Below are 27,953 nucleotides of genomic sequence, written 5' to 3' on the forward strand. Positions count from 1 at the left end.
TTGGACTCAGAGGCTGAGATTATGGCTGTTGCAAAAATGCATATGAATATGGTTTGTAGAAACCACCCAATTATTACATCAGAAAAGACTCTACAACTATCAATATTATCTGCTATGTGAGACCAAGACCAATGATACCCAGCACCATTCTGTTTCTCCTCTGCAAATAAATGCAGTGATGGAAAGGGTCACCAACTAAATACGAGTCAGAAGCCCTAGTTCTTGAATTGTGCAATAATTATTTGGCACTCTTTAACTGAATGTTAAGGCAGAGCTATGCCACAATTACCACACCTGGTCACTTAATAGAGTCTAAGGTGGAAACTCTTGCTATATGGAAGCTGATTAAGTTTAGCCTCTGGCCAAGTGGTCAAGCAAGCATTTACACACTGTCTTTCAAAGCAATTGTGGAAGCATGGTAAAACTCAGGTCACTGCATGGCCAGAGGCTATAACTAGCTTAAGAGCCATCATGCAGAACCCTTCTGAGGAGCTGCCCTGCAGACAGAAGTGCAATTGTATGCCAAAATACATATGTAAGAGGAGCTCCACTAGATGGGACCAAGGGCTCATCCAGTCCACATCCTATTGAATCCTATTTCCAATAGTGACCAGGAAGCAGGGCAGAAAGGCTTTTTGGTGAGTACTGTAGTAGGACTGAAGCCAGTCACCCCAGTTTCCTCTGACAAAAGATGCTTAGCCCAATCAAAACACACAGCATCAATAAATCATTTAGCAGGAAGATGATGTAAGCACAGCGCACTGCTGCATGCAATGATCTCTGGATCAAGGCAACAATCTGCATATTTTTAAATCAATGCATCTGCTTCAGTCCAAATGTTGCTTTCTTTTCCGGTGAATGCTTGGGATCTTCAGAAATCCCACATTCAAAATCGGATACCACATTTAGCAAGGAGTCACAGGACAGAAACACCCTGATCTAGGTCTGTGCAGTCCCTGCTGGCCATTGTTGCTGCTTGAGGAGTGATCAGTGTTGAAGAGGCTCTTATACCATTTAGTAATTCCTGATCTGAACTAATTTTTAAGCTGTACCACTTCATGGCTTGTTTAAATGGAAAGTTTGCTGTTCCTTGTTTTGCAGGCACTTTTCAAAACCTAGAGTGGAGCAAGTGACATATTTTTTGTGGCACTATCACTAAAATCAGGAGACCAGGAAACCATTTCACTCTCAGGAAAGTGTGGTTAGGATTGCGGCCTTAATGGAAGAGGGAGGAGAGCAGCACTCAAGTTTCATTTTAATACTAGGCAGGGCCGGCCCATTAGAGAGGCCAAGTGGTTGCCTCAGCCTGGTGGAGGGTGCCATCTTTGTCTGCCTTTGCCTGCACTGTTTCTTCCTTCTCCTCCCTTTTTCTATCCAGGAAATGAATGAGGGGGAAATAGAGGAAGGGGAAATGTAAAGGTGAGGAGAGTGCTCAGCTAGGACACTAGAGAGAGGGAGGAGCAGAAGCTGGCACATCACTGGATAAGGGGGGGCAACATTTATCATGCTGCCTCAGGTGTCAGGAGGTCTTGGCCTGGACCTGATAGTAGGTCTCAAGTTTGATTGGCAAGGGAAGGATGGTGAGTGTAAGTTACTTTCTTCAAACCTACACTCACCTCGAGTCACCCAGCAGAAAGCAGGCCTGACGCCATTCCAACCCCAGCCCTGGTCCCTTGTTCTCTTAAGTAAACTGCAGCTGCCAGGCCCTAAAGAGGATATATGGAATGTCTTTGTCCAAACAAAAAGATGGGGGAAGTATGGGAATGTCCCTTCCTATCCTGCTGTCTTTGGTTTCTGGGGTGCTTCTGGTGCAGGGAAGTTTCTAAAATGTATATTTTCACCTTAGTATAATTCTGGAGTGACTTTCATAAAAGGAGAGGGGACAATGCTCTCCAGTGATGGGGAGGGGGGCTGGCTTTGCACCTATTGCAACAATGGTCCCAAGTACAGTGCTTTACTTTATCCCTCAGGAATGAACAGTAGCCATTCCCTTATTTCTAAGGAAGGAGTACATGCAGGAGCACCACTTGGCCAAGAGCTAAACATGTCTCCCACCTATGGTGACCTCGTCATTCAGAATCAAATCTGCTCCTAGCTTCCTTCTTGGTTCTATTTCATCAGGACTCTAAAGGGTGACCCTAGAACCCTAGAAGGTCACTGCAAGGCAGTGTGGATAGACAATACTGAGTTAGATGGCCCAATGGCAGTTTGTATGTTCAGAATGTTGGGAATTGATATTCACACTTGATTCAACTGTATGCAAGATTATGGGCGTCACAGAAGATTCTTTTTCCTTCATTCACACACTCATAGAATCCATGCTTAGCTTCCAAAATGAACAATCAAGCCCCTGTGCAAATCAGGCTCTCTCCCTCTCTCTTTGGAAGGCCTTTTCTTTCTCATCCTACTTAATACTTTGGCAATTAGGTGTGAAGGCTAATTAAGCCCACTTTATATCTTGGCAGTTTAATTTATCTCTCTTCTTTATGGTCAGGGCTCCATGTGGCAGCAAGATAACATATGTAAGCACCAACCACAGGGCTCTGTTAGCTAAGGCAGGTACTTTATCCACTAGCTGTTCCAGGAGGAGCTGTGGCACTGGCATGTCCAGCCACATTGGAAATATTGGCATTGAAGTGCAAGAGATAAATCCATAAAATAACAAGAACTCATCGTGCAATTAGGTCAAGCCACATGCTACTATTTGGGAGCCTGACTCACCTGCCCTTTTTCTACAGCTACTGTTTCACAGTATAATGTGGAGAAAAAAAAATCAGACTGCAGTTGTTAAATGTCATCCACATGTATATGGAGTAAGGGATCCACCTACAAAAGGCTTTAATGTCTAAGAGCTATCTAGGTGCAGCTTTTATCTAGTGGATCTTTCTGAATGTGGTGACCTGTGAGAGGTTCAGATTCTGATTGGGTATTAATTGTTTGATTGCTCTCCAGTTCCTAGTTGGATCAGGATTTGAGTGGTGGTGTTGTGCTCTTGCCTACCTCACAACTTACTGTTCTGGGGAGACATCAGCAAATAAGACAAAGTAGGCTCAAGACATTCAGGCTTCCATGTCAACCATACAAATATCTTTTACAGCTATTAATGGCCCATGCTTGTACACCAACACATGGCAAGATGTTGCCTTTGAGATGCCTGAGTTTTTGCTTGATCTGGAAACAGGTCAACCAGGGACTGGACTTCTAGAAATCACAATGTTGTCATGGCCAGATTATCTTTTAAAGCATCAATTTTTTTTCCACATATTCACATTAGTGAATCTTGGTCCAATCCCAGAAATTTGAATCAACTGGATCCCATAACTCGCTCGGGAATATTTCCACAGACCTTTACTGCAGGTGACTCCCACATGCCCTCTCTTACAACTCCTGGTTTATGGAGGCAGATGCAGCAAAAGAAGAAACAAACTATAGTATGGGTAATTTTTAAAGTAATATGACACTCCAAGGGAACATCACTTTTCTGGTGCAACTGCATCTGTAAAGAGCCATCCAAAGGCGCTGGGGGGAAAAGAGCAAACATGCTCACACTCGGCAGGGTTTTTTTTTGCTGCATGTACACCTTGGGACAATCTATATGTGCCTTATTAGAATTTTGAAATATGTGGAGTTCAGTCTTGTCTTCTTTTTGGAATTGATTTCAATTTCTCTCCCTCATTTCTTAGAGTGTGCTTTAACATAGAGTGAGGACTGTAAGTCAAATGATAATCATCCTGGCTGATGAAACCCTTTAGGAGACAAACCATGCTTTATTCGTTGCGGTAATGAATGCTCAAATTCAGGGAGGGCACAGTGCTAGAGGCTGTCAAACCCGTGGTCCTTTACTTTGGAAGTTCTTGTACAATCTCCATTGGCAGCTGTCACTCTGTATCCAGTGTTCTTTTTTGAGAGGAAGATACAGAGGGAGCGGCCATCATTCAAACACACCTTGAAAACATTCACTTTTCCAAAACTCTGACGGTTTGGCTTTCCATTTGGATGACAAACTATATTTGTATGCATGGCCAATCATCTCCCTCTAGCAACAGCTATTATACTACTAATTCTGCTGGATCTTTCTGCAATTCTTAATATAGCCCATCATGAAGTGTTGGTGATGGAAATGAAGTCATTCATAGTTCTAGCATCAAGTGATTTCACAATGGGGTTTTTAGAAATTAAATAAACTCGTGTTCTTCAGAGCTGAAGCACCAAAGTTAAATATCTGCCCAACCAGACTACTCTTGACAGATTAAAAGCAATGAAGTAAATTGGGGAAAGTTCCCACATTTGGGTCAAGGGATAGCAAACACAACTGACTTTTCTTCTTGTATCTTACTACAAGGTAGCAACTCATTGTTCACAGAATGCTAACTGTTCCCTGACAGCAATTTTATATGTTCTACCACTGTCAGCTGCAATTATGATGCAACAAATGGAATAAGGCTGTCATCAGCATGTTGAAGGATTTACAAGGAACAGCTGATCTTCTCCAGCTTGATGAAAACATAGATAGAAGTCAGCCATTTTGCTCTGAAATAAGCCCATCTGGCTTATACCTACAAATCTCTGAACTGCTAGGATTAGGAGCACATCATTTTATTATAGTCTTCTGCAACATTTGAGCTGGCTGCACTTGTTGATTACTTTGGCAGCTACAAAATAGGCAAAAAATATATGTACATGGATAATTTGGGTCAACACAGAAGCATGCAAGCTGTTTTTGAATAGGCTTCATTTTAGAATTTTCAAGCCTGCAATAAGCCATTTTGTTTTGAAAGGCTGGCAATAAATAAAAACAGCAACGAAAGTCGTTGTAGTCAGTGGTAGCTTACCTTGTTCTCTATACATACGAGATTCTCCTGAATTTTCCTTTTTTAAAAGAGTTTATTGAAACACAGAAGCTTGCAAACAAAATTGGATGTTGTATTCCTGCCCAAGAGGAAGGAATTTAGCAGATGAAGCTTTTCCCATCACTTCGTCTCTATGCTGAGAAAAGCTTCATCAGCTGAATCATCAAACATAGTCCAACTGAAAACACCATTTAACTTCTCTGTGCTTGGTGTTTTTTTAAAGACCAATTTGGCAATTGCAATCTACAGCCGAGCAGATCCAGCCTGGCAATCCTATTTTGTATCTTATTACATGTAAATCACCTATCCTGTCTCCCTCAAGGCATAATATTCCTTTGGCAGGCAGCATGAGTCTGGCTGCAAACACCTGAGCGGTTCTGTTTAGCTTTCCTACAGTTTTCTCTTTCCAGCAGTTAGGTAGCTAGCAGTGAGTGAGGGGAGGAGAAGTATTATTCGTAGGGTGTGTAGTCCTGGTGAATCACACTGAACAAGTTGAATTAGCTTGGAGAGCAGGAAACAGGACTTGAATCCAGAACTTGAAATCTCAATTGTATTCATGCTGCTTTCCCAGATAAATGATTCCAATTTATTTTTCATAATATCCGAGGGAATATTAAGCCACATTTGCCCTTAGAGTGTAGATTCTTAGACTAACTGAAAACCAAGCCATATCAGTAAGCAACCATTTTGCAAATCAGATCTCGAAGCTTCAGCTTGAATGTGTGATTATACATGTCTACTTCTTAACAAGCAGCATTTCCTTTCAACAGGCAGGCTGCACTCTCTCTCTCTCTCTCTCTCTCTCTCTCTCTCTCAACCACAGCCACGCAGAGGCGGTTCATTCATACATTGCACATACTCACATCTACCGCTTGTTTCCTGGTCTTTTACTCAAGAAATCAGAAACACAATATGTGGTGTGTGTGGAAGACCAAAAAGATGTATGCTTGGAAGGAAGAGACAGCAACACTTTTCATCAAAATAGCATGGAGAAAAACAGGCACAAGGAAGCAAGGGTTCAGGTCCTTCTGTCTTTAATTGAAGGTTAATTAGTTCACAACATAAAAGGAAAGCTCCAAGTACGTGTCAAAGGTGGAGAGTAGAACATACTTTCAATACTCTTACCCAGTGCCATAAAAAAGACTTGTTGTACAGCCCAATGCAAGGCCAAATACAGATCTGAGCAGCCAGTAGAGCTTTTTGTAGGCAGGCATTGAGAATAGCTTTCCAGGACAAGCTCAAGAGGCTTCTTCATAGCATCCTGGAACAGTCCCCACCTCTCACCCTGGTCAGGACCAAACCAAAGATTGTGTAAACAACCAGGTTGGTAGCAATGATCTCCTCTGTCATTTTTTGGATAGGCAGTAATTCTCTCTACCTGCGGTAACAGTTGCCCTACCCCAGACATGCACAAGTAACCTTTTTTTCTGAAACACCCAAGGAAAAAAAGCCAAAAAAAAATAAAAATTCACTACAGTTGCAAATGGCTCTCCAAAAGGGCCAAAACAGGCATTTAGGCCCAGTGTCTTCAAACCACCTTGGTTCACAACCCCACCTAAGAACATCCTCTCTAGGTCAGGCCACTGGCCCATCTTGATCTGTTTCCTGCTGCTTCATAAGGAATAGCCCAGTGTGATAATAGCATATTATTTTGTTTCATCTTCTCCAAAAGGTTGCATATGTTACTTAATACCTAGACCTAACTATAATTATAAACATACCTAGCCTTTTTTAAACAAGTTTTTTTAACTTGTGCTAACTAGCTATATGCACAAGGACACTGAACCACATCAAACAGAAACGGAAGCTGTGCACAGTACAAGAGCTGAAGGGAAGCTTTTCCTCATACCTGCATGCCCAGGAGGAGGTTCAAAACACCTTCACCTTCAGAAGTTTGAAAAGAGCCATACATTGACTATTGATCCCTATGCAAACGAGGAAGGTACTGTCCCCCTTAGAGATCAGATTCCCAGCCTAGAAAACCTGATATCCACTTCCCCTATGGCTCATGAGACCATCTATGTACTAGCAGACTCTCCCCTAATACATCCCCAGCCCCTCTAGCTTTTCTTCTATTCTGCTACACAGAAGAGGTAACAACTCTCTTCTTCTAATTGCTATTTTCCCACTCTCCATTCAGTTTTTAGCCCAGGTGTCCCATTCACATTCCAACTAACTTGAAATCCCCACCTCACATAAGTAATGCTACTACACCTTGCAAGTCTGTTCCTACGCCCTAATTCTTGAGGGAACAATCTCTTGCCTCCTCCTTACCCACAGCACTCACTAAACAGCCAGGTCCTCATGCTTTCAGTCATGTGGCCCCCACCGTGCCTCTAACCACTTATATTTCACTTTTGCTACAGACTACGGCATCCCCAAATTACATTCTTCCCGCCACCATGAAAACCTTCCAGAGGCCCAGTCTACCCACACCTTTCAAATTGGGACCTTCTGTGACTGCCTGTCTCCTTGCCCTCCTGCATGCAAGAGCCTTTGTTTTCATCCTTACTGTACAAGACCCAGGGTTCCAATTACCCCTTCCACTTACACACCAGGCTTCTAAATAAGTAGCACCTACACTTGCTATCTTAATCAGTTAAATACACCCATTTTCTGTGCATTTGTGTTTCTTTTGGGGCATTTGGCTGGAACCCTGTGATCTCCAGCGTTAAGCAAACAGTATGATTAAAAATTCACAATTATGACAATAAATTAAGAGACGTAAATATGCAGCTGCTTTCCCCCTCAACAAGAGGAGTGGCAAACAAAGCAATGGCAGCCAAGCCACGAGTTACTCCTTTTTCTGGTGAAAATGGAAGAGTTTCCCAGTTCATAGTTGAAGAGGCATTTGCTTCTGAGATTCAGGCATCCTGAAGTGCTACAACAAAAACAGCCCAAAGAGGCCAGTACTAGAAAAATCATATGATAACTTACCCTCTCTGACTATCCCTATTGCTGTCACCGGGACACCTCTACTGCCTCCATTCTGTCCAGGAGGTTGCCTACGTCCAGCCAAGTAGCAATACGATCCTAGAAAGGAGGTTATAAGCTCATGCCTACATCCCTTCAACTTCTGCTTTGGCACATTCTCCTGTATTCTGCAACAATATGCCCCATCCTGCTGTTCATAGGGGACAACAGGATAGGCTGAAAATGACTGAGATAATTGGGAGAAGGGTAGAGTTACTTTTCCACTTATATCGGCCTCAAATCCAAGTACTAAATCAGGTGGCAGCCAGGCACCTAGCAGCAGCAGTCGGCATACAAAATGCCATTTTGATGTAATACTACACACATGATCAGATAACAGCGGAAAAAACTGGGCACAGCCCACTTGTCTTTCTACAGTCTGGAGCTAGGGATAGGAAACACATCCCAAAATCACCTCACCCTCTGCCCCAGTAACAAAGAAAAGGAAGCAGTGAGGAGGACAAGGAAGGGGCAGAGAGCTACCATGGAGGAAGCAAAATCTTTGAGGAATATTAAAAGGCAAGGGGGACACACACCATGTGCAACTGTGTATGGGGTGGTGCCCAGAATTAGCAGGGCACTGGAGAGGGAGGGGAGCAAGGACATTTTTAGACAGCAGAAACCTTTCATTCAGGCTCCCCATTATGACAGAGAATGGAGGAAGCTACAAGACTAAAGTCCTGCCGTGGCAAAGTGGGGGGGAACGGGAACAAGGTAGCAGCTCCATTGAGGTTCTTCCTGCTCTCTTGCTAGTTGATACAGTAGTAGGGCCGTGTGCAGCCAGCTGAACAATTCCTCTGCAGGTGCCGCCGCTCTGCTCCTCGGTGCTCACTGGGATAGAAGGTTGGGGGACTGGTGTGGAGTCCTTGCTGAGGAGAGCAGGAACAGCAGAAGGAAGGGGATGGTTTGGAGGAAAAAGTCAGAAGGTACGGCACAAGCATCCAGGTGATTGTGGTGAAGAGGGGGAAAAAGGAGTTCTCAGGAGGCATTTAAGCCTAGTGCACAGAGGAGAGAGACACAATTTACAAGGCCATAGTGAGGATTCATGATAACCCTGGTGAGCGGCAGGGAGGGAACAGACAGGCAACAGTACAGGCATGGAGAACACACAACTGCAGAAGGCTGGAAACACACAGCTACCCTTTAAATAGGGGGTAGACTTTTTTTTAAGGTAATGAGGGAAGATGTGTGGTTGGATAAAGGGTGCTTCAAAACATATAGCTTTGCTTAGTCATGCTTCTGGGTGGAAACATCACATGCTGGACCACTAGGAATCTTATGGCAGTAATTATGCCCCCTACCATAAGGATGGACAGAAAGCATCGCTGAATAAGAAAAGCTTCCTCCATTATTCCAATGTCCCTTGCTGCCGCCGGTCCAAAATGAAGGGGTGGGGAAGAAACAGATGGGCAAGAAAGAGAGAGGGTTTGGCATACAGGAAAAGGCTAAGAAAAGGAAAAGGCATTTCTCCAAGAGCACACATTTGTCTTGCTCCATTCCAGAATCCACCTTCATTCTCTTTGATTGGAGTGCATTTGTGGCATGGAGAAGGCAGCTTCAAGCCTGCTACAAAAGGAGACCCTGGTGAAGACATATTTTTGAATGCTTCCCCGTGATAGAAGTCCTTTGCGTGGCATAAATGAGAACATCCCAGAGAGAGCAAACTGCAACCTAGAATTCTGCCACCTCACTCTGCATCAATGTGACTAGCTTTCAGGGACTATCTGGTTCTACACATGCAATGGAAGGAGTTGCATTCTGGAATTCTGGAGGTGAATTCTGGTGATGGCAGAATGGTTTGTATCACTTCAGATAGAATCCGGAGACTGACATTTCCAAATGCTTCTTCCATGTTTAAAAACAAAACAAAAAACCTCCCTGAAAGGGGAATGGGCTCACATTCCTAGCATCCCCTACAGGGCAAACAGTAGCTGCAGGGTGACAATCTCAATTGGGAAAACAGTGCTAGGGGAAAGGATCAGCCCACTTTTCCATTGCTGAGGTTTAAATCTGACCTGGGGCCTCATGCAACTATCTGTTTAAATTTAAAGAGATGAGCAATCAAAGATCATTATCAAATCTAGTTAAGCCTTTAGTCCAGTGGTTCCCAAACTGGGGGGTCATGACCCACCAGGGAAACTGGAAATGGGCCATTTGCATTTAAGGGGAGAGGCCCAGAAATGGGTGCTCCAACGGTGCTGCAGTGATTGCAGCACCATGGGAACCCAGGGGCTTTTTTATCTACCTGGAGGGCAGTGCTGGCCTCCTGCAGGATCTGGGGGACTCACAGCCCCCTCTGATGTCTTCAGCACTGCTGTATGCAGCACTTAACTCTGATCTAAAGCTACTTCCAGTTTTCTCGTGAAATAGTTCTAATGTCAAAAAATAATAGAGTTGGATTTTATAATGCCATTTTATGATAAATGGTCTTTTGGTTCAATATCAGCGGCTGTTCATAGCAAGCGTGGATGCTGTAAGAGGACACTGGTACAGTTCCACCAGCACCAGAGACTGCATCGGACAGCACTGCACTGCAACAACAGCTGTGAAATCAAAGTCCATTATGAGCATCACCCTCCCTCTGTGTATCTAAGTTCAGTGGATGAAGCAGAGTGTGGAGGATGACAAAGGAGGCTCATGTGACAATTCGTAGCTGCTTGTAAGGGAAATTATAATCCCCCTCAATTCTAGTGAGAGTTATTGTGGGTGAGATGGATCCTATTAGAGATTATTAGATGCTACAATTCCAAGCTTTGTAAGGGGAATTATAGATAGTAGACAATACTGTCACACAGTAGACAGGACTATGAAATAAAAGGCTGGGAAGGAGTTATGTTTTATAAAATCCCTTTTTGAACAAGCAGTGCCACAAACGACTTTGAAATTTAATCCTAACTCACAATCCTACCAATACATTTTAAATTGAAAATGGGCTGACACATGAGAGAGAGTATTATTGTGCTCATGGTAGGCAGAAACTGATGAAAAACACCTTGTCCACATCTTCATTTGCTTCCCATCTCTTGCAAGGACGGGGGAATAGGAAGGCGGTAGATGCTCAGGGAGTTGACTCCTATTACAAGAATTCAGATTCATGACCCCTACTTATAAAAGGATTCACAAAAGAAAAAGAAAAAGGTGAACTTTTACCATCGCTGTGAAAAGGGCAGAGCTACTCAGGAAGTTGGGAGTGTGTATATTCAAGTAGTAGAACAGAATCAAGCCAATGGAGTAAACCATTACTAAACATATACTCCTCCCCATCTCAAGTCAAGCAGCTGTTTCGAAGAGAAGCTACAAGTATCACATCTTTCGTTTTTGATATTAAGTATCCTTAGAAAGAAGGTATGACACATGGCTTTTTAATAGACTTAGGAATGCCAAGTTACTATGCTGTCTAGGAGATCCAAGTAGTTCAAGTAGTATGTCTAACAGAGCCTTTACAACTCTGTTCTTATGACACATCCCCAAACACAGTGTTCAAATTATTGGGGGGGGGAGGGGGAGAGGTCAAGGGGCCTTTAAATCCACAGGCAAACGAGTGATACATCAAAATCAACTGAGAGAAAAGTTAGCGCACATAAATACATTCTTCCTGACACAAGCATAGAGCTCAGGTGCAGTAGCAACTTGCAAGTTGAGCTATGTTGCTTCAGTACAGCAGGAGGGCCCATGAAGCTGCCTTATACCAAGTAATTTCACCCAGAAGCAGCACAGGTCCCTGGTGGTCCAGTCAGCCACCTGACCACCCATTGTTTGAGGGCTGTGGCAGCAGTATCCTGAAGGAGCCTCAGGTACCAGCTGCCCTTCTCCTTCTGGTCATTTCAAAAGGCAGAGAGGGAGAGAAAAGAAGTGGGTAAAGGCTACTGTAGCTTCTCTCCCCACTTCCACCCTCTCTGCCTTTTGAAATGGCAGCGTGCAGGAAGGAAAAGGAAGAGAAGGATGGCAGAGAGAAGATAAGAGGGAGGGACTGCAAGTGATTGGAGACTGGGAGGCCTTGGGGGGAAATTTGCACAGCATCCTTTGGGGAAGGGGCAGTGCCCGAGCTCAGTTTCAGATGCCAAATCTTGGGTCAGGCCTGTCCAGAACTGTAGGTAGAGACTGGTAGTTTGCAGCAATCTCTGTTTGGTACTACCTTTTTCTTTTTTGTCTCACAAAAGTAAGGAAGACTGGTTGACTGAGGTGCTGACTTTTATGCTGTCGTCAAAGCACAAGGAATAGCCAAATTCAACTGCAGCTTGGATAGTGACACTTCAGCGATCAACATCAAAGAAAAAGAATCAGTGATACAGGAGGCATAGAGTGGTGTATATGAGTGTCTGGAATGATGATTAAGTTAAACGGAAGCACTACAAGGAGTCTAAAGGATGGGTTATAGTTTCTGTGCTCTCTAGCTTTAGGGAGTTTCTGCTGTATTGACTCACTTGCCAACACACCTCTGCATGTCTACAAAATAACCCACTATGTGTTGCCTGGGAAGTATTCCTAGGAAATGTTTCTTGAATGTGTTCTTGAATGTTCTTGAATGTGTGCCTGTAGAGAGCATGTTTTAGGAGGACTGGTAGTAGTGGAGATGCTGTCTTTTGGGGGGTTTTCTGTCCCAATTTATCTTTTCTTTAAAGAACCCCAGGCCTCTGTAGAACATAATTTTAAAACTACTGTTTTATTGGTTAGGAGAAGCTGATCAGCAGCACAGCACAATTTAAAAGTCTACAATTTCAGGTGGCAAATTCAAAAGTAAGGGAGAATTTGCAGGAGAGGGCAGCTGCAAGTTCTAGCCCTTTGCTGGGGCTGCTCCTTAATCTCCATCTATGCCTTGCCAGGACAGGCTAGGGCACTGTTTTAAGATATATGAAGGCCAAGGCATTTCAGCATAGATACTCAACATGGACACTGCCTCCATTTAAACTGGAGAGAAAGTTTTAGCAGATCTATGCCTTTGACATCTTTTAAGGCTCAACCAGCTGCTCCTTGAGCATCTGGAATAGTGATTTTCAACCACTATGCCACAGCAATAATAAGTGTGCTGCAAATGGTTTGCAGGTGTGCTGCAGAAGTTTGGGGGAGGGGCATATATTATTACAGCCATTGGGGGAATGTGAGCTGGCAGTGCAGTGTAAATCGTCAGAAGTTGATGGTGTGCCTCGACTATTTTAGTGCCTTCTCAGTGAGATGAAAAAGACTGAAAATAACTGATGTAGAAACATGCAACCAGAGGGGAGGGGTACCTAGCACAAGAGTGAAGCTTAAGACAAAGGACTATTGTTGTAGAGCAGGTACACAGGACACAAGTAACCAAAAACTACCATCTAAAATAATGGCCCTCCACTGGGATTCAAAGTCCACTCTAAAGTAATCCTTGAGAAGAGACCAACAGACAGATGGGGTAGGAAAGAGATAGGCAGTCCCCTTTTTAGGAAGGAGAGTCAGAACAAAGGACAGACTTTCTTTCTTAGGGGATCAGGGCTTGCAAGTGACACTAACCAAAAGATGGAGACAAATGTAATGTTTAAACAGCAGGGTGGGGGGTTGAAAGTGTCCTCTCCATGTTAAACACAAATGAACTTCTTTGTGTTACTGGGCAAGATGTGATGAACTGGCTGTGCAGGTTTAACAGTTGTGGTAGAGCTGTGGTCTATTGGTTTGTACCTAAGACACAGTACCTACAATCCCTGGAGCAGTTTTGCAACTGTTTTTAAAATGTTTGAGATATATTTTAGGTAGATAAGGATGACAGTAGATACTATGAGTACACATGTTTGTTTTTGAAAGGTAGAAAGCTTGCCTGAAGCCTGAGGGGAGGGTAGGAATGCTAGCTTACCAGCATTCACGTTGTTGAAATATATATCTGTAATGCACATTGTGAAGCTGATATCCTACCACAGGTAAAAGCCTGACTATAACCAGTGTTAAAATATTGCATGTGTTTTTATCTCTAAGAGAGAAGTGTAATTCTTTGAGGAAGCACAGAGTAGAATGTAAGTCTTTAGGAATCAGTAGTATTATACAGTGGTGTCACTAGCCAGGTGAGGGGGGGAGTGTGGACCACACCGGGTGACAGAACTGGGAGGGGTGACACTGGAGTCACTGTAGTAGGAGGTAGGTCCCTACAGCCACTGCAGTGAGTGGCTGGACCATGGCAGCTGGCCAGTCCAGAAGTGCTGTGGCAGGTAGCTGGCCTGGGAGCACCACAGTTGGTGGCTGGTCTGCAAAGTCAGCCCTGTTCTCATGAAAGGATGAGGCCAGAGTGAGACCAGAAGGGGCATGGCCATGGGGGTGACACCACTGATGCACAGCTAGTGTTGCTACTGGTTTTAAACACTATTTCCCAGGCCTCCAGGGGGTCCTCATGTTCTCCTTTGCTGGTCACTTCACTTGCTGTTAGGTACAATCCACAATCAAGAATGCAAGACACCTTGGTGCTGATTGGCTGTCATGGCAGTATGCTCAAGATAGATGGGGAATGGAGAAGCGCATGCAGGTAAGAGAATAGGCAGAGTTGAGTGTGAAGAGTTAGTGAGAAATGGAGCAGGTGCATGTTAAATGTAATCAAGGTACAGAAACAATGGATGATCAGTGCCTCCCTGTTCTTCATCTAGGTCACATTGCTTGCTCCTCGCCACATCATGGGATAAATCCCAGAGAATCAAGTACACTTATGGCTACATCTATATCGCGCAAGGGAAGTAACACACTGCCCCCTACATCTTCTCCAAGTCAGATTTACATGCGCTACACTCCCAAAAACTGAGGCAACACCCACCTCTCTGAGCTGGAGGGGTGCGGACAAAGGAAAAGTTCTTACAAGGGGAAGCAAAACAGGAATGATCAGACCTCCAAAAAAACTGGGGAAACAAATCCAGAAACAAAACCCAACAAACTGGGAAAACAGTGTGCCTTTCCATCAGAATCTGTCTCCATTTAATACAACTCATGTAGTGCTGTTGGCACTAGAAGCATGTCCAGTAATTTTCAAGGATGAACATTTCTAAGGACCTATTCCAGAGATATTCCTAAAGTCTACTCAACCCAAATCTCCCTTTCCAAATGTTTGTATTAAGAGAGGTGCTGCTGTTAGGAAACAAGTTAATTAAAGACAATGGAAAGGATCAGGTGGGGTCAGCCAACATGGATAAGGACAGGTAAGGAGGTCGTCCTCCAAAAACGCAGAAAATTTTGTTTCATATTATAGTGATAATTGTGTTTCATATTATAGAGCCTCTTGCCACTTTGAGGTAGATATGTCTTCACTCATTCATTCCACCGCCTCTGGACACTGCCTTCAGTCACTGAATACACAAAAACACACACACACACACTCTCTCTCTCTCTTCCCCCCCCCCACCACAAAGTTCCCCTTTATCTTGGTCATAACAGAGCCAATGCACATTGGGTGCTTTCTCCTAGAGTCAAGCTATCTCCTGCAAGAGGAAACAATGTTCTTCCTCTCTATCCCACCCCAGCAACAGACAGGTTGAACAGCATGGTGGGATATTAGTAGAGAACACCAGGGTGGCTAGGATTAGCTGACTTGGTTCCTTCTTTCCAAAAAATAAAAGACAAAGGCCCAACAGTTTTGAGCAAGCAGGAAGAGCTAGAGGGAAAAAAGAGTTCCCTTTCCTGGGTCTAGCTAACTCGCAGTAAGAGAAGTGGGCAGGGAGCATGCAGAGAATGAATGAAGGTGGGCATGCCACGACAGGCCATCAGCTCCCTGAGAAGACAGGGGGCAGCATTTGAAGGCCAAAGGTAGGGAGCTGCTGCCCTCTGCCTCTCTTGGCTGGACTAGGCGGCTCTTGATGGTGGACTTGTACTTACCCCATTCCATTCCACGCCCATACTCACTTCCTCGCTACCATCTGTGGCATTCTCATACTTGACGTTGCCCCCCAGGCTATCTCGGCTCCTTCTCCTCTCAGAGCCATCACCCTCTTTTAGAATCTCTACCACCTTGGTGTGGTTAATGGGGTCAATTCCCTGCAAGGGGACAGACAAAAAAAAAAAAGAGAGAGAGAGAGGCAATCATTAAGGTTTGACCTCAGCAAGAGAAGTGCAAATTGCTTCAATGTTATTTAGTGTCCGAGACATTCAGCACAATTTCTTTCCTGGCTGTCACTGTGAAGCAATAAATAAATAGTCTGTGCCATAAAAAGATTTGCACGCTGTCCCCAACAATCATTTTTACTCCTTTTTACTTAAAGTGCACAACATGAACACGTATATACACTGGGTCTCCAAGTATGGCTGGCTGAGTCTGTTAGGGAGATTTTGCACAGGAGTGACAGTGCTGAGCTGGCCATTTCAATTTATGTACATTCTGATTTATTGGGGGCTTATTGTACACAAGAATGTGGCACAAGGTACTTGTCAAAAGAGCACAACTCAGGCCAATAATGTGGTTTCAGAAGCAATACTAATGGCAAGAGGCCTCAAATCCACAGCCCCACTATTACTGTCAGTGCACAATAACAATCTTCTCCCTCCTTACCCACTCTGCCTTGGAAGATGCATCACATGCTCCCTGGAAAATTCCGTGGATGACCACACCTTGTCTGCACAGCATGTTTAACCCTGGAACCAAAGCCATCTCTAGGACTGACGTGACACTAATAAGTTACCACCACTAAAGAAGGTCCTCAACCATAGTTGTCGCCATCAACTCCATGGCCACACTCTATTAAGGAGTCCATGCTAATGTCACAACTGGCCTACTGACCCAAGTACCCAACCCTCATTAAGTTGCAAAAGAAACAGAAGGACCCATTTAGGACCCTACCTTTCCTTGTCTTTCATGTAGTCAGACAACACTCCTAGGGCACAATCCTAAGCTGCCATGGTGCTACATATTACAGCAGTGCCGGAAAGGCCACCACTGTATCCTGCAGAGCCCGAGCAGCAGCTTGAGGTCAGCTCGGGGTTCCTTTACCCCATGTAGAACTCATGTAGAACTCATACTTACCCATGTAGAACTCTGGGGGCCTCAATGGGTCTAGTTGGGTCTGCGCCAGCTACTTAGGTGGCGCAGAACCGAGAAGACATATGTCAGACTCCGCGGTCTGCGAGAGGGGATAGGACTTGGCGGCAGCCTCTGCTCTTAGGACAGATCCATCCTCTGGCCCTCCCTCCCTCTACTTAGTTTTGTTAATCAAGGGGAGGGTCATGGAGTGATGCCTCTTCTTGCTTTGGCAGGTTTCAGATTATTTCACCAGACAGCACCCACACATCTTTATAACCTCAACGGCTAAAAACTTTAAAAAGAAAAAGGAAAAATATGGTTCTCAAGATGATAAATTCTACACATGAGTGATATACTTGGGGCATACACTCAGGCCTGCTCACCTTCTGGCAACACAGAATAGAGCACCAGAGATCAAGAACATCCAAAACAAATTGCAATCTCAGTATCCCTGAAGGTATTTCCTTTTATGTTGTTGAACAGTCTTACTAAGAGGCATGGCACACATATATTAACTGTAATCCAAATGGCTGAACACAGATTTGTAGAACAGTTTCAAGTCCAATTTCTGACTAAGTAGAATTTTGCATCTCAAATACTTAGCAGTACCTTGGAAACGAACATCACATCTATTGTTTTTCTCAGATTTCCTACTTTGCAGTGATTTCTGCTGACAAGGTGGAAGAATTCCACAAAATCAGAGCGGTTAACTATCCAGCAGAAGCCACACAGACTATGACTTCATCACTATCACTGCCCACAAGTCTAGGCAATCTCTTGTGGCATTTAAAAATATCTTACTTCAGTCAGTTGTTTTTAGGCTCCCAGATCTAAGGTCTAGGAGATTACGTGAAGAACTACATGAGCCTAACCCTTACTTAATCCGGTTTTCGCCCATCGAATTCACCACAGATTAAGTGAATTGCCTTATAAGTCTAGCAAATCCAAATCATATACACAGGTAGGAAAATATACATGTGCACAGACACTTTATCTCCAGAATTCCCACTGCATTACAGTACTTGCCATATCGGTGTAATTGGCCTTACCTGTCTCCTGGACCGCACTGCACACTCCTCCAAAGTTTCTGCAGCCTCGAGTTTACCCTGACGCCTGTACAGGGCACCCAGGTTCCGCAAGGTGGTGTTCACCGTAGGGCTGAGAAACATAAGAAGAAAGCATAAAACGGAAGCTAATGCACCCGTTGCATAGCTTGACCAAAGCTTGAACACTGAGCCTCATCTACAACTCCCACTTTCTGTCACACTGACAGCTTAGTGATTAAGCACTACTATACCTGGAATTATACAAGATGTTCCAGAAGAGTTACTTGTGCCTTGCTGAGGGAAGTGCAGGATTCCCCACACCCCCGGGAGGCTGCAGCAGGGACTGGTAAGTGCATGTCAGTCCCTGTGCCCCCCCTTAGCGACATGATCCTGGGGATAGCCTTGCTGCCTCCCCCCACCCCTACAAGAACTTAGAGTGGCTCAAACTCTCCCAGAGAGTTTGAGAACTACTACCCTAGCTGAATGTATGCATAGCACCAATGCGAGTATTCGCAGAAGCAGCAAGAACAGGACTGTTCAATGCACTGGCAGCTCCTGCTTCCTTTCTCTTTACTTGCTACCCCTCAGCTCCTTTACTTATAGTTCTTGGCCCTCCTTCCCCCCCCCCCCAATTCATTTCTCTCTTGTCCCTGCCTCCACATTTCTTTTCACCTTTAGAAGTTTCTTGTGTGCACTCGAGTTGGAGGTTCATTTCTGGAAGAAGAGCCACTGAAGGAAACATATAAGAGCGTTGGGAATCCCAAGCAAACACTATACCTTACCTGCTAACCTTGCAGGCCTTGTACCAGCCACCATACTCTGCATAGGGGGTGTTCTCTCTGTGCTTGCTCTGGAAAAAGGCAGTGAACAGACACAGACACAGACACAGACACAGACACAGACACAGACACACACAGAGAGAGAGAGAGAGAGAGAGAGAGAGAGAGATTATGTTAGAGCAGACAAAACATAGCAAAGAGCAATAAAGAGCAATAGCTTGTGTTCTCATTTCCACTTGTGTGGTAGGGATAAAAATATATATATAAACTTACTTAGTCTCAGTTACTTTCAGCCAGCTTTTGACACTGGTCTGTTTTGAGACTATATATGTATAATAGATAATACAGCTAATTCAACTGGACTTACACAGAAATAGGGCGGGAGGAATCTATCAGAGGCAATGCATTGTACACACAGGATTATTACAGGATACAGACATTTCACTGACATATGCAGGGAGAGAGAGTGCAGAAGCCCCCAGGCTATCAAACTGGTAGAGACCTGGAGATAAACTTCATAAAGAACAGAAGGTTGGGATCTAAATGAAAAGACTCCTGACAGCTTGGGATTGCTATAGATATGGAGGTCTGTTTTCACCAGAGAAGGATGTGATGAAAGGTGCACTTCATATTATTTTTACAAATACACATATATACAAACTAGTGATCCCTAAAGCACAGAGAAAAAAAGCACAGCTGAGCTAGATACCAAAACTGTAAACATTGATTTTCGCACTCATAATTAAGAAGAAGGAGTTGCAAATATATCAAAGAAGTCCTTGTTGCAATTTGCCCGGGTTGGCAAATACTTTGGCAGGCCAGCTTGCATATTACACGTTTACCCTGAGAAAGCATAGAGATAGTGACTGTTCTCACATTAGGATTTGTTTCATTTTACAGTCCCCAGAAAGGAGGCCTGCCCCAGAGTTTGCATACAAAAACACCAGGAGTGTACATCTAGTTCAGCCACAGATATGCAAGCTGGTACAGCAACTTCTGGGATGTTGGAGCTCACTGGTTTGTGGATGAACCAGATATGTCTGCAAATTTATACAGATACAGAAATAACCATCCCATAACTGTAAAATGGACATAAGAGACCTTACAAAGGCTTGATAAAAGAATCAGGTGATGAAAATCCGTATTAATCTGACGAAAGTAGTTTTTTGAGCACTGCTTAAACATGACCAAAAACAGAAAGCCAAACTCCAGCACTTTGACCTCTGCATGTCACCTTCTCCCCACCTACCCTTCTCCAGAAGCAACGTTCTGTTTTGCAACAACTTCCCACTGGAATGGTGCCCAACCTCAGGCACTTTTTTATGCCTCCACCATTATCTGGGGCAATCAGCCAACACATAGTACTCCAATTCAGTCATTAATTCCCCAGGCTTAGAAGAACTTCCTGATTAAAATCCTTTCTGAAAAGGAGTTCTACCAGCTAGTTCCCTGACAGGCCTGATATCTGGGGAGTTCCAAGCAAGTCATGACCTAGACCAGCAGGTGCCAAATCATGGACCGCGGGCCAAAGCTGATGCCCATGACAACCCTTCCTCATGTGAACAGAGCTTTCCGTTCTGCCAGGCAGCCTACTGTCTCTGCCTCCTATTGTTCCCAAACTTTGCACCAGTCAGTCGCTTCCATGTTCTGTTGCCCCAGCAGGCTTTGCGTCCAGATTTCCAGGCAGATGTGGTTGGCTAGCGCAAATTTTGGGGACGATCAGAGGCAGAAAGGAGGCTACCCAGTGGAACAGTGAGCTCTAATTTGGAGACTGCTGACCTAGACCACTGCTAAAATTATTGAATGCATTGGAGAATACAGCAAAGCTGGGTGACAAGGATACCCTAGTTTTGAGTACTGTATTGGAAACCCAAGGAGTGTTGTCATCCAATTAAATATACGGACTGCTCATTACTCAGAAAATAGGCTACTCAGAGGTCATACTATGTTTTAAAAATCTTATATTTAAATTTTAAATCGATTGTTGACCAAAACATACATTAACTATTTATGCTGGTTTTCCTCATCTGTTTAGAATGGGCTGGCAATTCTGTTTCTGCCCAGTTTAAGAAGATATTTAATACAGGTCAATTTTAATATACTCCCATATCCTGACTGCAGTATGAAGCTGGAAGCTGGAGCAATAGAAGATTAGAGTGCAGGCGTAGCTGAACTGCCAACAAGTCTTTTACAGATTCCCACAGCTTTTCCATGTAAATGGAAAACCATTTTCATTTCTACTGCAGCTCTGAAGGCAGATCAGTGCCCTACCTAGCTGTATGCCCCTACACAAGGCGCTGAGATGGGTTCATAGCCAATGACAGACTGTTAGGACATTTCCAGGTGACAATGGCATGGGGGGGGGGAGAGACAATTGTCAGGTTCTGTTTTTGACCTGAGCAGAGTATCTGCTTTTGCTATCCCAAGTATAACATATGAGAGTTTCATGGGCTTAATCAGTTCTGCCTTTAGAGCATCTCTATTTGTTGAACACTGTCTGTCAAAGGCAAAGGAACTATATTTGCTCAGTATGACTGCAACTTTCTCTCTGGACAAACCAGGCTGCAAGCTTACCCATACTTACGTGGGTAGGATTTGTTTCATTGGATTCCAATGGAGCTAACTTGCAAGCGCAAATGCACAGAACTGCAGCGTAAATCTTATTTCTCCTTGTATATGACTCTCTTTCACCAACTCTTAACCCATTTTTGCCCAGCCCACAGGTGTACACATTTGGTCCCTACTGCATATACGCAATGTTGAGCAGAAATGGCTTAAGCAGCCTGATGAGCTTGGACTGCAACTTTATGGTGATGGGGCTAAGAAATTTCTTGCAAGCAAGCACAAACTTTCAGCCCTATAGAATTCAGTTGTTGCCTTTCTTGCATAGGATGTGTGGTGCTCCCCAAGCTTCCTCTCCATTACGGGGTACAAGCCAATGAGTGTATGCGCAACCTCCTGATTTTAGAAATGGGTTATGTCAGAATGCCAGATGCAAGGGAGGGCACCAGGATGAGGTCTCTTATTATCTGGTGTGCTCCCTGGGGCATTTGGTGGGCCGCTGTGAGATACAGGAAGCTGGACTAGATGGGCCTATGGCCTGATCCAGTGGGGCTGTTCTTATGTTCTTATACGTAAGAGGCATTTAGTCATTCTTATCTTATTATCCATGAGCAAGTCCGTAGCCCAATCTCAAGGGAATATTAGCCATCACCATCCTGTTCAGTCCCTCTATCATCCAGAGGAAGGTAACCAAGACTGCAATTAAATGTGCAAGGGTTTAGGAATAAGCCCCCACTGGGACCTAGTTTCAAAAATAAACATGCAGAAGCCCGAGCTGCATATGCCAGTGCTCTGTGAAACTATGCTTTATGTATAAAATGTGACAGAAGATGTGCAAAAGAAAAAGAAAGCAGCTCTCTGGTAATACTGTTTTACGCCTTTTTAATAGCATGAGAGAGAAACCAAGAATGCCAGCGGAAAGAAACATTGCAAGGATTGGAAACTTTGCTTCTGGAAACAGAATACGTTACAATGTGAAGAGCAGGCAGGAGAAGACCTCCTTATTCCAATAACAGATGATCTCATTCCACTCCACTGGCTGGGAAAGTCTCTCTTTGGTCATTCTGAAAAGTTCCAGCTCACTCTGCATTTAAAGAGATGCTGATGTAGCTTAGCTGTTGAGATCATGAGTTCTCAGCTGAGAAGTCTCAGCTTTGCCATTCTCTCATTGGCTTGCCTATGGTCACCTTCTACCACCAGTATGGGGATAATACTATTTGCCAACTCAGGGTTGTTATGATTCCATATGTGTGGCCTTGAATATTTGGCACATCTGTAACACCCTCCCCCAAGTATTATTCAGCAGGGTGCCTTGAGAGAGCCAAGAAAAAATGCTTCCATCCGTGAGATGTCCTAGCCAAAGCTATTCTATAATTATAAGAGCTATAATTACAAGAACTCCAGTCTGGTTAAGGATGTTGCCTTGAGTTCCAGCACCTTAGGACCAATTCTCACACTTTACAGAGGTAGTGCTTCATGCTTATACCACTGAAATTACAAGCATACATGCTGTAACCCGTGAAGAAAAGGCATGTGCCTGAAAACATGACAGGCACCACAGTGTGCATGAAACAGAAGTCTGATCAGCTATGGCCCAGTGCTGTTTGTAAATGCAAAGTAGATACACAGATCTTCAATTTACAGTATACAGTACTGCATGCATAGCAGGAAAGGTTTCAAAAGTGAATTAGACTAAATACTGTGTTGACAAATTAATACATGGACAGTGAGATAAGTATACAATCCACCTTCTGCTGGTTATTCTCCCACAAGGTCAGAGACACAACTCTGCTGGCTGTAGAGTCACTGGGAAGACAGGCAGCCATACTAGAGAAAGGCCTCCTCTGTGCAAGGAGACACTGACACCAACAGACACTATAGGAAAAGGTTAGGAAAGATCAAGTCACCATGGTTCTGAGTTCAGGAAAAAAATTTCTTCCCACTTGCTTCTTTGATGAAGCACATTTCTGGCTGCTTCCTGCTTAAAACTCAAGTCTGTATAAAAATTCAATTCTGTTCATGTGCTGCGAGAAAAATATTAATTATAGTACAATCCCATGCATAGGTTCCCTCCTCCCCAAGAATGTGATAAGTTGGAAAGAGAGGAAAACATGGTAGAAATAAAAGTATATGGGATTCAAGTTATCAGGATGCAGAATGCAGAAGTCTTCTAGCACAAAATTCCAAAAGGCAAGTTACAGGACCTCATTCTGCATCGGGATAAGAGCAGCCCTGCTGGATCAGGCCAAAGGTCCATTTAGTCCTGCTTCCTGTGTCTCACAGTGGTCCAACAGATGCCTCAGGGAGCACACAAGGTAACAAGATAACTGCATCCTATCGTCACTCCCTTGCATCTGGCATTCAGATATAACCTACTTCTAGAACCAGGAGGTTACATTTACTACTAGAACCAGGAGGTTGCATTTACACATCAAAAGAACTGCCTGGCTATCCACCACTTGGTTTGAATGAGAGAGGCCCTATAAAGCCTGTATCCTTCCAAGACCAGAATCTTTGGAGTTCATAATCTGGGTGGGAACTGAGGGAGAACCTATTAAACTATACCCAGTAATCATGCAGGAAGACAATAGGGTAGAGCCATAGCTCAGTGGTGGAGTATTTTGTGGAGTGCTTTGCACACAGAAGGTTCCAGGTTCTGTCCCTAGCTTCTGAAAAAAAGTCCCTACCTGAAGCTCTGGAGAGCCACTGCCAGTTAGTGTAAAAAACAGAGCCACACAGATCAACTGTCTGAATCAGCAGAATGCAGCCTCATATATTCAACACCACAAGTAGCTGTTGGTTATCCCTGCCAAATCATTTGAGTTACTTCCGAATGGGATCTCACAGCAGAGTCAGATCATCCGAGTATCAGATCATCCGAGTATCCAAAGCAGCAGATCGGAACACAAATTCCCTGACTTTGCTTTGAGATGTCCAGCAGAAAAATCAAAAATTCTTTATGATTCCTTGCTGATAACTCAGCCTACCTTCTACCTCTTGCTCCTTCCAAACATTCTAACCGGGGGGGGGGGGGTTAGTAGTGGGAAGATGAGGAGTATAGCATCAGTTCCCTCATTTATTATAATGTGTCTTATGCTAGATGTTTTGGAAAGATACTAAGGCTCAGATTATAAGCTTCAGATATCAACACATTTGTAAAAATGATGATGGGGAAAGAGAGGTGAGACTATTAGACAGAAATACAGCATGAGTGCTAGGGACTATATGTTTCTGTGCCAGAGACTATATGTTTCTGCTTGTGAACTGCTCTGTTGTAAGGTCACACCAAGATTCTGTATTCTTCCTTGCATTTTAGATTTTCCAAACAGCCATTCTGCACTATACCAGATGTTGCAACCCTTCTCCTAAGTGCCTTGGGCTTTTTGTAGCTCCTATACACAGGATGTTCCTGTGTCCAAGTCTCTTCCTAAACCCAGGACAAAAGAATTAGGCTCCCTTCTACATCTGCAAAGTGTTAAACAGAATGTGTTCAGGAGATAATAGTGCAGAAGACAGCAGTGTCTTTCTTGAGTCTCAAGCTAAGATGAATGGAAATCCTTTTTCTAATCAGACAAAAGAACCTTCAAAATGAGCAAGCCGTTTTAAAGCTCCTTGGTTCTGGAAGAGTCTGTGGTCCAGAAACCTGTGGCAAATTCCTCCATCTTCCACTGTCCAGTATGTCTTAAGGAGTACACTATAAGCAAAGAGAAAATATGGAGGCACAGGAAAAAATAGGACAAATCAACTCTAACTCCTGTTATAGAACACTACTATACCTCCCATTGCAATGAGCAACTACACTCTCCAGCCCAACAAATGTTGCTTGCACTAACTGTTTGCGCTCCTGTGCAGCAATCAGTGACTAGATGCAGTAGCATCAGAGCCTCACTCTATAGGACGCTGCCATTTCTTCCCAATATAGGATGGATGAACAAAGTAAGAGTGGGTGCATGGCCAATTCCTGCTGTCTGTACATGCGCATTGCCATGCAACAGCCCCCTTCAGAACAGTTATTGAGCTCACCTTACTCATTTCCTCCCTTTCTTCTGCATGCATCCATATAGGCTTGTGTTCGTCTGCGTGGACAAGAGATGAGAGACAGAGTTTAAAAAAAATCTCATGGGCTAAATTCAGAGAAACCCTCTCCCTTGCAAGGAATTCTGTGAGAGGGGAGATCAATCTGTTATCTTTTGGGTCTGCTTGTTTGTTCGCTTTGACCTAGAGATTTCTGTCATTTAGGTCATGAAGACTAGGCAATGCAAAACATTTTACAGGAGAACTAGAATAGAAGAATGCAGAGATTGAAGATTGAGGAAGGACAAGGTTGCATATACATGTGTGCAACAGATAGATTACTTTTCTTTTCAGGAAGAGCAGAAGAGTGAAGTTGGGCTCTGGGGTCACATGCAAGTCGCAGGGCTAATTAGGGTTCTTCTGCACAGACAGAACCGATAAGCAATGAGGAATTATCCTCATAAGTAGTTCTGGGGTTTTCAATTTCAGCATGCCCTCTAGCCAAGCTTCTACTAAGTCCCACACATTGATTCCTTGAGGGTGGGGAGTTGAATGTAGGACATACCATCCACAGAGCCAAATTCCTTCACATGGGCACGGGTGAGAATCTCCTTGTAGAGGACCTCTGCATCCTTGTATTTGCCTTGTTTCAGGTAACAGGAAGCCTAGCACAGGGGATGGAAACTGCATCTTAAACCCAGCACAGACAGCATTCCCACCACCAATCCCAACACACACCCTACCCCATCTCCTAGATCAGTGGTGGACCTCCCCAGCCATGCGCCCTGGGGCAAAGGTCAGCAATAGTGCCCCCGCATGGGATGTCGCCACCCTCTAGGCGCAAATCCGCCCCCCTACCTGAAGCTTATGGAGCCTTGCGTGACCCCAGGCTGTGTTGGGGAAGCTTCCTGAGGCTTCCCCCCAATGATTTAAACCGTGTCTCCAGAAAATTGGAAGCACAGTTTCTGACTCCGTAGGGAGCCTCAGAGAGGCTTCCGCAGGGCCCTAAAGGTGCACGAAGTTCCACGCCCAGGGCATTTGCCCCATGAAAAGAATGGGAGGTCCGCCATTGACCTAGATGCCCTCATAGTCACTTTTAATCATTAGGTGACCCACCAGATTGTTCTTTGTTTTGGCTACATTCGGGTCATCAGGCCCCAGGCGGGACTCATAGATCTCCAGTGCCCGACGGTAGTAATATTCCACCTCTTCATACTTCCCCTGATTCTGGCAGAGTAGAGCCAAGTTATTTAACTGTTTAGCCACATCTGGGTGATCTTTGCCTAGAACCTAGAAGCAGAGGACAAAGAAAACCAGTTATGAAAACAAGTCAGGCTGGAGAATACTTCTAATTAACTTATTTCTGGGATAAATAGGTTGGTGAGTATCACTAGAAACTCCAACTATGACATAAACACTCTCTCTGCAAACAATTCTATGTCAGTCTCTCATTGAGAATTTGTTTGAACTGACAGGCATTCCTCTTTCTTCAGGAAAGCAGCAAGTTGTAAAGATCATCCAGATGACACTGCAGAGTCCCACTAAGGAGCTTCCCAATGCCTTGATCCTTCTTCCTCCAAGCTTCAGAAAAATACCTTTTCCCGGATCTCCAGGGCTCGCTTGCATAAAGGTTCTGCCTCTTTGTATTTGCCCCTTTTGCCATAGAGAACAGCCAGGTTGTTCAGAGTTGCTGCAACCTGCAGAGGCACATAAGCACCCCAATATTAAAATAAATGAAGAGCCAGAGGGAGCAAGGAATAAAGGGAAACAGAGACTAGCAAGGGGGGATTAGATACCAAGAACTGCAATACTGATATAAAACATAGACCTGACTTTTGATTACACAAGGCTGTAAAGTGCCATGTACATTGATGGCTCAATATCAATTATTGGCTCAGTATTGATGGCTCAATCTCAAATATCAAGTACTACTGAGAATATTTGGACTGTAGCTCCAGGAACAAGACTGGTTTCCATGCAGGCCTGTTGTCCACATAACATGGCCTCAGATAGCAAGGGCCATGATTCCATTTGTTCTCTTCCAGTAAGAATTCAGAGGATCCCTTCTCCATTTCTCCCACCTGCCTTGCTATAGGTGTCTATTTCCATTAATTTTCTTCAATAATTGCTCAGCAGATGGACTTCCCGAAGAAAGAACGACTTCTTACTTGGCAGCTGTGCAGTAGAAGGGCCATAGAATGGGTGTTTAGTTACTTTCCTTACAATCTCATTCCTTACTTTATCCAAGGATGAAGCCCAGCAATCAGGGTTGGGAAAGATCTTCTACAGCCACCTACCCCAACTCTCTTACATCCTTTGGCTAATCCCACTCAGACAAAACTTTCTGTAGGTCAGTTGCCTAAGTCACATGACACTTCTATGGGTAAGCCAATCACAGGACCACTTTACAATTCCCAGCTGCTCAGACCTTCCTTTCTATCAGGGTCAAGGAAAATCACAACTTACTGCAGGGTGGTCCTTGCCAAGTGTCTTCTCTCGAATGGACAGTGCATCATTCAGTAGGTGAGCTGCCTCCTTGTATTTGTTCTGATCCCTGCAGCACAAAATTACAGTATACAGATCTTCCAGTATTCCAGTGTGACAAGATTCAATGTCCATAAGCCCTGAGGGAACTTCTAATTTCTTAGTTTCTTTCCCCTCCAACACAGATCTCCAGAGTAAGCCTCTGAAAACTTTCAACACTGCCCCCTTTCCAGTTTTTCCAATCTAAACAAGAATTCCATAGCCACACAATGGGAAGAACCAAGAAAATCCA

At 44.1% G+C, this 27,953-nt stretch overlaps 1 protein-coding gene across 8 annotated transcripts in view; it reads right to left on the minus strand.

Moving 5' to 3' along the window:
• KLC4 (kinesin light chain 4) overlaps positions 1–27,953 on the minus strand; it is a 75,068-nt gene that overhangs the window by 4,208 nt on the left and 42,907 nt on the right. For 4 of the 8 annotated variants that reach the window (XM_066624824.1, XM_066624794.1, XM_066624803.1 and 1 more), the window contains 8 exons: positions 27,644–27,731; positions 26,773–26,874; positions 26,294–26,467; positions 25,743–25,842; positions 25,187–25,239; positions 18,605–18,672; positions 17,826–17,934; positions 15,639–15,797 (listed from right to left, as the gene is read on the minus strand). In XM_066624824.1, coding sequence (XP_066480921.1) covers positions 15,639–15,797; positions 17,826–17,934; positions 18,605–18,672; positions 25,187–25,239; positions 25,743–25,842; positions 26,294–26,467; positions 26,773–26,874; positions 27,644–27,731 — 853 coding nt within the window. Of the gene's footprint in view, positions 1–7,866; positions 8,819–9,124; positions 9,190–15,638; positions 15,798–17,825; positions 17,935–18,604; positions 18,673–25,186; positions 25,240–25,742; positions 25,843–26,293; positions 26,468–26,772; positions 26,875–27,643; positions 27,732–27,953 lie in introns of those variants that run through there. The other 4 variants (XM_066624854.1, XM_066624845.1, XM_066624864.1 and 1 more) reach the window with 4 other exon arrangements.

The sequence above is a fragment of the Tiliqua scincoides genome, chromosome 1 (assembly GCF_035046505.1).
Source record: "Tiliqua scincoides isolate rTilSci1 chromosome 1, rTilSci1.hap2, whole genome shotgun sequence".
In the NCBI taxonomy this organism is placed as follows: Eukaryota; Metazoa; Chordata; class Lepidosauria; order Squamata; family Scincidae; genus Tiliqua; species Tiliqua scincoides.